The 12,857-nt window shown below is 44.2% G+C and overlaps 1 protein-coding gene across 1 annotated transcript in view; it reads right to left on the bottom strand.

Moving 5' to 3' along the window:
• The window catches only part of TBXAS1 (thromboxane A synthase 1), a 196,621-nt gene that overhangs the window by 73,262 nt on the left and 110,502 nt on the right, over window positions 1-12,857 (bottom strand). The window contains exon 5 of the mRNA XM_017880363.1: window positions 11,462-11,578. Within this exon, the coding sequence (XP_017735852.1) occupies window positions 11,462-11,578 (117 nt within the window). The remainder of the gene's footprint in view (window positions 1-11,461; window positions 11,579-12,857) is intronic.

Here is a 12,857-nt window from a genome sequence, read left to right on the forward strand (position 1 = left end):
CTGACTAAGACGGGTCACAGTGCAGCGGTCAAGCTAGGGGAGAAAGTTTCCCATTTAGTTCCTCTCACCTCTCACATTGGTTGTCCCTGTAGATGTGGTGCCCAGTGTGAGGCCAAGCAGCTCTCTGGTAACCAGTGGTAACCATCCTTTCAGGGGAAATCACCATCCCCATCCTGAGAAGTAAATTCCCCAAGGAAGGAAGGAAAGTTCTGTATAACCTGGAGATTATTATGTAATTAAAGTACTCAGTTTTTAAAAATTTTATTTTGAGTTCTGGGATACATGTGTAGGACATGCAGGTTTGTTACATAGGTAAATGTGTGCCATGGTGGTTTGCTGCACCTATCAACCCATCACCTGGGTATTAAGCCCCACATGCATTAGCTATTTATCCTGATGCTCTTCCTCCCCCCACCCCCCAACAGGCCTCAGTGTGTGTTGTTCTCCTCCCTATGTCCATGTGTTCTCATTGTTCAGCTCCCACTCGTAAGTGAGAATATGTGGTGTTCGGTTTTCTGTTCTGTGTTAGTTTGCTGAGGATAATGGCCTCCACCTCCATCCATGTCCCTGCAAAGGACATAATCTAGTCCCTTTATATGGCTGCATAGTATTCCATGCCATATATGTACCACATTTTCTTTATCCAGTCTGTCATTGACGGGCACCAGTTTTTGTTTTTTTTTAAATGGATTTTCTATCAACTGTGTCTGTGAAATTTTGAGTCAAGGTGCAGACAGAGGGCAATAGAGTGAATTCTAAAAGGAGGGAGGGCCTGATGAGTGGGCAAAGAGAGTAATGACCAAGAAGGGCTGAGAGCTTCTGCTCAAAGGTCTTCTTCTCCTCTCATTTTGGGTAACCCCCAGAATCTCATCACTGAGTTTCCTTCCTTGAGTGTAAGATTTTGACCTTGTTGGAGAATACTTGCCCCAAGCACAGCAAATACTCAAAGGCACTGCAAATCAGTAGGTTTCCTCCCTCTGACACTTTCTGATCTTGGGTACGTTGCCTAACCTCACCGAGTCTAGTTCCTCATCTGCAAAAATGAAAATAATACCTCCCTTGCAGAGTTGTGACAAAGATTAGAAACAAAATATGTAAAACACTTGGCAAAGAAGGCAGGGAGTGGTGCAAACATGGTAGTTGTCCTCTGGAGGGATTCATCCTCCCAGACTGGTTTGGACTACTAGAATCATTCTCTCCTCTTTTCTTGTTCCTCAGGGACAACTCCTCATTGGAGCCGTCTGTTCTCACCTCATCATGTTAACATTGCTTCTTTTCTTGCATCTGTTCCTTCATCTTTATCTCCTCAGTCACCTCCTAGCTCAGGTGTTGCTACCTGTCACCTGGAATATGGTTGTCATCTTGCTTCTTGAGAAAAAAGACTATAGCTTAAGCATCTTTGTAGTCTTAGGACTTCGACAGTGCCTGACACCCAGGTGTACTAAAGAAAGTTTTTTGAAAGAGCCTCCTGGCCTCTTTTCTTTTCTTCTGAGACAGAGTCTCACTCTGTCAACCAGGCTGGAGTGCAGTGGCATGATAACATCTCACTGCATCCTTGCCCTCCTGGGCTCAAGCTATCCTCCCATCTCAGGCCCTCAAGTATTAATAGCTGGGACTACAGACACACACAACCACAGCTGGCTAATTTTTTAAATGTTTTGTAGAAATGGGGTCTCCCTGTGGTGCTCAAGTCAGTCTTGAACTCCTGGAATCAAGCTATCCTCTCACCCTGGCCTCTTGAAGTTCTGGGATTACAGGCATGAGCCATCATGCCTGGTCAGATCTTCCAAAAATACTTGTTATTTCAGTGATGCTTTGCTGAAACCTTCATAGATCCCCACTGACTGAAGGACACAGTACAAGATTCTTACCTTATCTTCCAAAGTCCATTAAGAATTGAATTCTGCTAATAACCATGTGACAAGGCTTAGAAGCAGATCTTCCCCCACTCAGATGAGACCACAGATCAGGCCAGCAGTTTGACTACTACTCCAAGACACCTTGATCCCTCTGGACTCAGCTCTCAGTCCCTCTGGACTCAGCCTCTGCACTCAGCTAAGCCATGCCAGGGTTCCTGACCCACAGAAACAATGAGCTAACAAAGGTTTGTTTTAAGCCACTAAGTTTTGGGGTAATTTTGTTACACAGCAATAGATAACTAATACACTCTCAATATTACTCTTTTGTGGTAACTATTGTATGTTGTCACGGATTAATGAAGTTTTTGGTATTTGTTATATCAGGAATGAGCATAGTGCACCCCATTCTGTTGATTTTCTAGAAATAACTGTGTGATGACTGATTGACCAAATGTTCCTAGAGAGCCTTGACATAGAAGGTATCCAAGAAACATAACAGATTGAGGCACTGTCTCTTAGCATGAACACCATGTGGTTTGCTGAAAACTGGCTCTGAAGGAGAAAGCTGAGACTCATGCTGGTCCTATGTGTTACTTTGGGCCTGGCATTTGAATCTCTCTGAACGTGGGTCCTCACCCCTAAATGAAAGACTGATCGTAATGAGCCATAATGTCCCTTTCCACTGGATTCCAAGGAGGTCACAAAGCATCAGGTTGAGACAGTTGCTTGAGGCCGTGGAGACAGCAGCCAAATTCCTAGCTCAGCGCAGGAAAGTGTCAGATCATTGGTCCATGTACTTTCAGCAACACATCCCATTCCTAAGAAAACCTTTTGTCATCTCTTTGACACATCAACTTCAGAACACATAGGGACCTAAAGGGCAGAATCTGGTTATTTTTGTGCTCAAATTGTGCCCAGATCTCCTGACTGCTGGCTTGTTGCTGTCCCACCAAAATCAGGCTCCACATTTCCTTTGCCCCTTAGTTTATTCACTTCTAGGTCAGTCTATGCAGATCTTATGTCATAAACTTGAGAAAGAGAAAACCCACCATCTTTAAGCCTTTGGAGTTCCTGAAAGTTTGGACAATGCTGAGCGTTAGGGAAAATATATTTCCTACACAGAGATCGGGAAGGAGAGGGTCTCTTTTGCATAACCCTGTTCATCTAAACAGAGATGATCCCCAAATATTGATGGTGTGTAGCTTGGGTGACTTGTTGATCCACACACGAAGAAGGACTCAGAAGAGCCACAGGGGGCACTGCTGCCTTGATGTCATAACATGGCCCCTGGGAGCCTGCCCCTACTTGGGACTACTGCAAAGAGGAGACTCCTCCAGACAATTCGCAGTTCCCCTCATCTGCACCAGAAAGATTTGCCCCATGGGTCTGGGAAATGGCTGGCTTGGGGGCTAAACAGCTGAAATGGAACCCTTTTTCCTAACACAGAGTTCTGAGCAGGTTACTCCCTCACTTTCAAGTATTTAATAGCTCCTCGAGCTCTAGTGAAGTGCGCACCAAACACTCCCTCGGCACAGGACAGTGAACTCTACGTGCCTCAACCTACTTTTTCAGCTTTCTCTCTCACTAATCCCTTACATGTACTCTGTGTTCCAGCCAATTTGTACTCCCCTATTCCCTGAACACACCCTGTACTTTTCTGTCCAGATACCTTGATTCCTGCAGCTCATTCCACCTGCAATGTACCTTCTCCCTCTGTCAAAACAGCAAAATCTTCAGGGCTCAATTCCAGTGCTACTCACTGCTCCCTCCCTACCAAAGCGGTTTCTGATGCCCAAAGCAGTACCCCAGCTCTGTCACCACCTTCCATGATTAGTAATAATGTAGTGATTTATGTACCTTGTTTCTCTTCTACATTATAAACTCCTTAAAAGCAGGAACTAATAAATATTTGTTGACCTTTATAAATTGAACATTTCATCTGATTTGCCCCTTGGTGGACCTGTGGGCAATATTTTGGGGCTGATGTCAGGGGAGGGTTTTCTGAATAAGTAAAGGTCAGCTGCTGGGGGTGGGGGAAGGTATTTAAACATATTTCTGGTTTTTTAAAAAAATGAAAAAATTAATGCCTTAAAGTGTTCTAAACTGGTGACCAACAAACAAAAAATTAATTCCCACTAATGAAACTTATCACTTCCTTCTTCCACCACACCATCGCTAAAAGCCACTCAGATATTAAAAACATCCACGGCTCATTTTTATGCAAAATTTCCTGCTGCTAAGTATCAGCTCTAGCCATCTAGGTGAATAATCAAGTGTCATTTCTAATAAGTCAGTGGCTCCTGTCAAGACTTGTGACCAATTAGAAGTCACCCCAATGAGGAGGTGGCTGCTGGTGTTGCCAAGCAACAGCCAAGCTGTGAGGTACATTTAGATGCTCTTTTAGATTTAACCAGCGGCAAGTCAGAGTGACATTATAATTCTGGCAAAGGAAAGCCAAATTATAACCCAGGATGGGGTGCCCATGATGAGGAGTGTGTTTTCTTTTAAATGCAAATGGAAAAGGAACATTTAAACCAGAATTTAAACAGTCCATCATGATACTGATTTTAATTAGCAGATTAGGTGTCAGTGGAATAGACGACTGTGTCTCAGGATAATGGTCTCTCGCTGCTAGATAAATATCCAGATATTCTGGAAAATGGGCAACTGGTCAGGCAAGGCCAATGTATTTTTGGACTCTGAAGTATCGATGACTGCAGCCACACTTGGTTATAACGACGTTCACTTTTATTGTTCAGGAAGATTAAGAAATAAAAGCAAATATTAAAAATAGACTCCTGGAAATGGATGCCGCCTAGAGAAGGCTGCTTGCTCTAGTGTTACTGGGAAGCATATTCTGCTTTAGAAGCCCCTGTATGTGACCGTCTGGAGAGTTTACAGTGAAAATTTAAAGGCCAAACTAAACTGATGATGACTGTAATTCTGAAAAGACTTTTGCACTGAAATGCATTTACTCATAAGCTGGCTATATCAACTTAAATTTTTTAAAATTGTACTCATTCTCCAGTAACATGTCGTCTCCAAGTCAGGAAAGACCTACAGGGAGTAATAACCACAGCTGCCTCTGCCTTTAAGATTCATACATTATTGACTGTGCCTTCTTGACAGGGAACATCTGGATGAAAAGTGAAAAATTAGGCAGAGAGCCGGATCAGTGCTGTGCAAGATACCAGCCTCCCAGTTTATCTGACTTTTCTTTAACTGAGTCCCTATGCATAGCAACATGATTGGCTCATTTACTCTTGAGTGACACATCCTTAGGCACTCATCTATGAAGATCCATTGTCTCCCATATCTGCACAGTGGGGTACCATCAGCTCTTAGTTATCTGGGTGAATGAAGAAAGCCCATCATTTATATTGGGCTTTGAGAATGGAGAACATACAAGCTGCCATATTGGATTGGATCCATGGTTCATGCAGTTTGAAGCTTAGTCTCTGCTAGAGGCACTCAAAAATTTGGTTCTTCATAGAAGCTACCTGCAAAGGATAATTGCTTAAGAGACTAATTTCTCTCAGTAGCCAACCATGAAGTTAACAACCCACGTTCTCTCCTTTTGAAAACCTATTTGAGCCCAGAACAAACAAAGTTAAGCAGGTTTCTTTAGTGCAGGCCTTTCTCAAGCCTTTCATATGCTCAGGTACATGGTGAATCTTGAAGAATATAGTTTGTAATATTTCACCAAATTATTTGACTGTGGGGTCTTTTTGGTCCTCCATATGTCAAATCCTTTTCCCTGACAGGAATTGATAGCTTGAAATTCATCATCATATAAGTACAGTTTAGATGCCTTTCTCCTAAATGTATTCTTTTATTCTTGCTTACACTGAAGGTTACCTGCCTCTTTTGTGCTGACTTACACAATCTCACAAGAGTCTCAGAAAGTTATTCCTATTGATTTAATATCTTTCAAATCAGAACAGCTTGGAGGAATATACAAATATATAGATTACACTGTGTTCTCTCTCTTTCAGATGAGTTATAAAATTTAAAAATAAAGCTAGTGCTAACCTGGGTCCTCAGGGGATCACATTATTTATACATTTTCCCTCAGAGAAGTACTAATTTAGCCCCAGTTTTATTTCCTGAAATTAAGCCTATTTATTCCCTGATCCATAATAAGTTTTACACAATCCCAGGGTTACTACTCACTAATAGCCTTTGGTAAGCAATCTAGCAAAAGACTGTGAAAATCTAAATCTACAGTTGTGCTTTTAAAACATTAATTCTTTGGGGATGGAGTGAAAACTCTGGCCGGTTAATCAGACAAAATCCTCCCTAACAATAACACCACCACCACCAACAACAAAAGTCAGTTGTTTTCCAGGAATGCTCAGCCATCCTTTTCTATGAATTCCAATAACTTGTTTGTCACTGGCTATGATTCCAGTAGTCTCTTTTTCCTGACTTGGGGATGCATGAATCACATTTTCCCTGGTTCTCTGTTGCTCTGTATTATCCCTGGTATGACATAAGCCAAAAAAAAAAAAAAATTTAATATGGCTTCATGATATGATGCTCATTTTAAAGCAACTTTCAAGCATTGTTGACTGGGGCAACCTAACAGCCACATAAATAAAGACAACACCATCCGAGCTTTTGAGTATTGACCATACTTAAATACACAGGTAGAGAGGGACTTAGGCTGCAAGGTTCTAAAGGAGAAAGCCTCAGAATTCCAAGGGGAAACAAACCTTTATTTCAAGAATAAACTCTGATGTTTGATAACAAAAGTCCAAAGGCTACTTACAAATTCAGAAAGGACTAGAGATGCTGGTATTTCAAAGCTATTTCCAGGAAAACTGACTCAGGTACCCAAAGTCGAGTATCTGTGGCTTAGTCTCTGAGCTATTTCCTATCTCTGTGGCTCATTTTCCTCTTTGTGTCTGTGACTTTGTGTCTGTGACTTTGTGTATGTGTATGCATATATGTATATATATTTGTGACTCTCTAAAGGAAAAGCCAGTTTGCTGTATCCTCTTATTTAATTTTTTCTTGATAAAATTATTTCCCTTTCATTTTTTTTAGCTTAGTTTCATCATGTATCCTTAGGTAGAATAGGTAGAAAGCTTCTCGGTTCTTTGATTCTTCATCCATCCATTCATTAATTGTTTCTGAATGTCTGTTGTGTACCTAGTGTGTGCAGTTAACAATAAGGAAAATAAGAAAAAATCAAAAAGCCTTTGTCCTCCTGAAGCCTCCGTCTAGCAGAAGGGGACATACAATAAACAGGTAAACAAAATGGAATGTTAGCTAGTGATAGTTCCACAGAGAAAAATAAAGCAGTGGGGAGGTGAGGGTTCAGGGGCCAGGTGGTCTGAGATGGTCAGAGAGGGGACCAACAGGAACACTCACAGCGCCAGGGCTTTCCACGCTGGCTCTCAGCAGAATCTTTCCAGGGAACTCGTGACATGCAAATTTTCAGTTACCCTTAGAATTCTGATTCTATAGATCTTGGGGTGGCTGAAATGATGTATTTTTAACAAGGGTCCTAGGTGATTCTCATGCAGCCCTTGGTCCCACGAAGTTTGAGAACCAGTGACTTAGAGAACAAAGGCAGCTGGGAGATCAAAGTTTGAGGAAGCATCCAGAAACCAGGAGGTTTTGGGGAAGAAGACAGGACACTTCTCATTTTGTCCCCTCCACCCATCTTCCACAGCCTAGAAGCAGCCCCCCTGTCATTTCCTGCATCCTGTCCACACCACGGCTTAGAGCCTCAACCCCTCTGCTCTTCATATGCAAAGGCAAGCTGCTTTTGGAATTAGGAAAACTCTTTCCTCTCCTAATAAAGCTTGCTAACATACAGTTCAAAATTGAGCAACTACTTCCTTGTTCTGGACAGCACCTACTGTCTACCTCGGAGGCACCTTCAGGAGCAGTGGGTGCCACTGATTCCTTGGGTGAGAGAAAATTACAGGGAACACGATCTATGGAGCATGAAACAGACATACATTGGTTTCACGTTTCAGAAACATTATCTTTGCTGTGCACTTTTTCGTCCTCATGTTTCTTTCCATGTGAGCAGCATTTAACACCTCTGGCTGCTCCTTCCTCTTTGAAATGCTTTCCCCTTCCACATTCTGCTGGTTTCCATTTCAGGCTGTTCTTCCTGAGTCTTCTTTATAGGTTTCTCCTCCGCTCCTCCCTTAAATATGGTTCTCCCCAGAACCATATCTAACACATATGCTACACGTCTCTGTGTTTTGAAGACCATCTTTCTTCCCCCTCCTACCTGAGCTCCATCTGCACAGCCAACTTCTTCTTGAAGGGTCTCCTTAGGGGCCTCCCAGTAAACTTCAACTCGCCAGGTCTAAAATCCCCAGAGGTGGGGAAAAAGTTAACTACTCCTGCCTCTGGGATGGAATCCTTTCAAATGGAAACCCAAGAACCTAAATTGAACTATATGGAGTAAAAAAAAAAGCCTTTCAAGGGAATTTCAAGGTTATTGATAGTGTATGGTAAATAATGGGCTCGATGAAATCTCTCTCTTACCTCTTGGCTTTTTCTTTTTTTTTTTTTTTTTTGAGATACAGTCTGGAGTCTCACTCTGTTACCAAGGCTGGAGCGTAGTGGTATGATCTTGGCTCACTGTAACCTCTGCCTCCTGGGTTCAAGCGATTCTCCTGCCTCAGGCTCCTGAGTAGCTGGGGTTACAGGTGCCCACCACCACACTGGCTACTTTTTGCATTCTTAGTAGAGACAGGGTTTCACCATGTTGGTCAAGCTGGTCTCGAACTCCTGACCTCAGGTGATCCACCCACCTCAGCCTCCCAAAGTGCTGGGATTACAGGCATGAGCCACCTCACCTGACTTCTCTTGGCATCTTAATGCTGTGGACATATTGAGTAACTCTATTTTCTGCAATTAATTCAGGCACTATGCATTTGATTTCTGGACTATAGGGAGAAGACTGGACCTCAACAGCACTGGATTTGCTTGGGAACGACAATGTATCACTTTCTGGAGTATCCCCTGTAAGGGGTTAAAGGAATCTAGACCATGATAAAATTCCTTATCAAAGAATCATAGCCCAGGACTGCTAAACTTTATTTTCCTTTCCTTGCTTACTTTTCTTTCTCTTTTCTTCTCTTCTCAGATACTCTTTACCAATTTCTTTTTCACACACGAGGTTCTTTCTACTTCTATAGTGCGGTGAAGCTGTTGCTTTGGAATAAAGACATATACACTAGTGATGCCAGCCCTTGGCTCACCTACCTCTCCTCTCTTCCCCTGGCCTTCTCTTGGCTAACTCAACCTTTTTGTGGCTGGATATGAAAAAGGGGCACACCCCATGTAGCTTGTCTACATGGTTTAGAGCAGTGGTTTCTAGTTTTAAGATGCAGGCCCTTCCTTCACATTCTCCTGTGAATCCTCAATAGATAACACAGATCAGTGTGAGCAGGGCTAATGGCTGCAGTGGAAGCAGGTGCCACTTCCCTTGCAGGTCCTTGTGGGGAACTTCTGCTGGTGGTGGTTCCCAATACTGGCTTCACATGACAATCACCTGGGGAGCCTGAAAAAATATCCTCAAACCCAGGCTGCATCCCAGAGCAAAGCAACTGAATCAGAATTTCTAGATGTGGGACCCAGGCAGCAACGGTTTTCAGAGTCCCCCAAGTAATCCTGGTGGACCTCACTGGCCAACGGCTGCATCTGTGTCACTCCATCTCCCGCTGTCTATGCTGTATCAGACCCAGTCTGGGAGGAAGGAACTGAGCATATGTGGGCCACGGGCCAGCCCCGATGGCATCTGCCACCCCCCTGCAATTGTCCCATTCTGGGTGAAGTATTAGCATAGCAAGCCCATGTGATCAGATGGGGACTCTATTTTTCAAACAGCTTTACCAGTAAGATAAGAGAAAATTTTATTTCCTTTGCCTAAAACCTGTTTCCATACCTCAGTTGGTTCCAAACTTAGGCAGAAAATAGAGAAGTGTTGCTTCTTACCCTCCCCCGCCCCCCAACTTTCCAACGAGGCCTCGTTTGCTATACTTCCCCTTCCTGCACCCTCCAGACAGCCCCTGGCACAGTCCTAGGTGGCCTCCGAGCACTACTGGAAAATCACATGGAGGTAGCAAGCGGTCAGGCAGAGACGCGAAAAGCACTCTGGAGCTGGATTCTGATTTTGGCTCTGCTGCTTACTAGCTATGAGACTGGGAGCATGCTACTTAATCTCTCTGTGCCTAGTTTCCTCCTCTGTAAACCAGGTTAGTAATAATAAGTATGACAGTATTTATCTCACAGGAATGTGGTGAAGAGGCAGTGTGTTAGTCTAAATAGGCAACCCTTGGAACCTGACTCTGAGCTGTGAGTGTGAGCTGGCGCTGTGTACAGAGACAGGCTCTGCCCTCAAACCACCAACAGCTACCCATGGAAATGCAAATCAAAACCTCATTGAAAATGGGAGGGATCACTAGTTTCTGAGTGTGTTTAATTGGATATTATGAGGTGTGGAACTCCCTCCTCTTCTGGGGGACTTCAGAAGATTTATAGGAATTCAATCAGGACCATATGGGTGAGCATCTTGAGCTTAAGCTAAAAGGAGCTTTCATTTTTATTGAACTGAAGACAGGCTACTCTGGAACATCCAGACAGGGTGGATGGCAGAAGCCCAGGGCACTCCAGCCAAGCTCTGGAAACTCCCTTGCTCTAGAGATGCCTGTGTACCTGAGACTGGAACTAAAGAAGCCCCTCAGCCCCTTCATATCATAAGGGCTCATGTTCTCTCTCCCTTGTGGTTGCAGAATTCAGAACAGCAAACACCAAAGCCAGACCAGCAATTGAGGGGGCTGCCAGGCTCAGATACAAAACACAGCAGTCAGGATCTGGTGTGTGAGACATCGGTCTGGAGCCGTACAAACACCAGGTTTTGGGTGCACAGCTGATAGGAAAGAGTGGGTCATTGAGTAGGGAAAAGAGAGTGTCCAGGGCCTTAGAGAGCTGGTAGCATCTTGTGGAGCCTGCCCTTCCCTTGAACTTGGCCTAGAGGTTAACTTGGGTGCTCCTGCCTGCCATGATCGCCCACTCCTCCCCAGTCATTCACTGCCATCACCTCCCTATTTAAGATTCGATTGGCAACTCACCTTGGTTTCATGCTGTTCTCTAGTTTCTTGCTATGTAAAGTGTGTTTCACTGTCAGGAAACAATGAAATTACCTGGCAGGGTGTTATAAACGCAGACTCTTAAGCCACCCTGGCCCTCTTGAGTCAGAGCCTGCATTGTAGCCAGATCCCCAGGTGATCCATTATGCATGACAGTCCAGCAGACACTTACAGTTTTCTCCTGGGGTCCCCAAAGCGCCTCAAGCTTTGTCTCTGGACACAGGCGAATGCCCTGTGTACTTGTTGACTCACAATTCATTTATGGCAACTGGGGATGTGGGAGGCTGGAGACATGAAAGATACTCAACACAGGGTGTGGTGCTTTCTGCATAATAGAGAGGTCTGAAGAAGGTCCCAGTGGGCAAGGCATTTTGATGTGTCACCTGGGCAAGTCATGCAACATGAACTGGCTCTCATCACGATTTGGACAGAAGAAACCTGCTCCGTAAGAGAAGAGAGTTTGCATTTCTCATGTCTTACCTCGTTCAGCTTTTCAGGACTGAAAGCAGACATCAGGGCACCTCTGACCTCTTCCCATCTTTTGTCACGTAAAAACAGAACGCTGTCGGCTACTGACTTGAACTCCAAACCCGACGCCTGTTGGGAAGTAACAAGCAGAGGGTCAGGACTCAGAGAGTCAAAGCCACCTTGGTGGCAATACAGGTCCATGACAAACACCCTAGTTAAAGTCCATCGATGGCCAACAAGTTAGGAGGCTGCTCTTGCAAGGATACAGAGGAAGAATATAAAGGCTCACTGGCAATGATAGGAAGAATCGTGGCCGGGGCCCAGAGGGAGCAGATGGGCAAGCTGTGGTGGATCAGCTGTACCCTGCTACGATGTGGTCATCATCATAGACACAACTCAATGGCTTCTGTGTGTTCTGCAGTCCCCCTACTGAGCGGGGATTCCCTGAAGACAAACAAGGCAGGCTTCCCGGAGATGGCCTAGTCTTTCTTGGTAACCAGTACCATGTCTGAACTTCGTGGCACAGGGTTTTGTGTGACTGGATTGGTTAGATTGGACCCTGAGTTGACAGACTCACTTGTCTGGACCCTTGTTGTATGGGTTGAGGGAGAGGGAAGGGGGAAAAAGGAAAGGTCTTCAGAAGCATGTGCCAGGAGAGCTGCTTCCAAGAGCGTGCCTGCCATCATGTTTCTGTGTTCTATCGGTCATTCATTTTTTATCTCAGTCAGCCAACAGTGGTTGGTAGCCTAATATTGTGTTATGGGATGAATTCGGCCCCCATCCCAAACTTCATATATTTAAATCCTGACCCCAAGAACCACAGAATGTAACTGTGCAGTCAGCCTTCTATATCTGGGTGTTCTGCATCTGTGGATTCAGCCAATCCTGAATCAAAAATATTCAGAAAAACTTCCACCAAGTTCGGAAAAGCAAAACTTGAATTTGCTCTGTACAGAGAACTACATTGAATCCATGTACATGAAGTGATGTGTAGGCATTGTATTAGGTATTATACGTAATCCAAAGTTGATTTAAAGCATACAGAAGGATGTACATAGGTTAAACACAAATACTATGCCATTTTATCAGAAACTTAAGCATCCACAAATTTTGGTGTCTTGAGCAAGGATGGGTACTGGAACCAATCCCAAGAGATACTGAGGGATGGCTGTATTTGGAGATAAGGTCTTTGAAGAGGTAATTAAGGCCGGGAGTGGTGATTCACGCCTGTAATCCCAGGACTTCGGGAGGCCGAGGCGGGTGGATCACCTGAGGTCAGGAGTTTGAGACCAGCCTGGCCAATATGGTGAAACCCCCTGTCTACTAAAAATACAAAAATTAGCCAGGCATGGTGGTAGGCACCTGTAATCCCAGCTACTTGGGAGGCTGAGGCAGGGAGAATTGCTCA

Source organism: Rhinopithecus bieti, unplaced genomic scaffold (assembly GCF_001698545.2).
Source record: "Rhinopithecus bieti isolate Rb0 unplaced genomic scaffold, ASM169854v2 scaffold_11401, whole genome shotgun sequence".
Taxonomy (NCBI): Eukaryota; Metazoa; Chordata; class Mammalia; order Primates; family Cercopithecidae; genus Rhinopithecus; species Rhinopithecus bieti.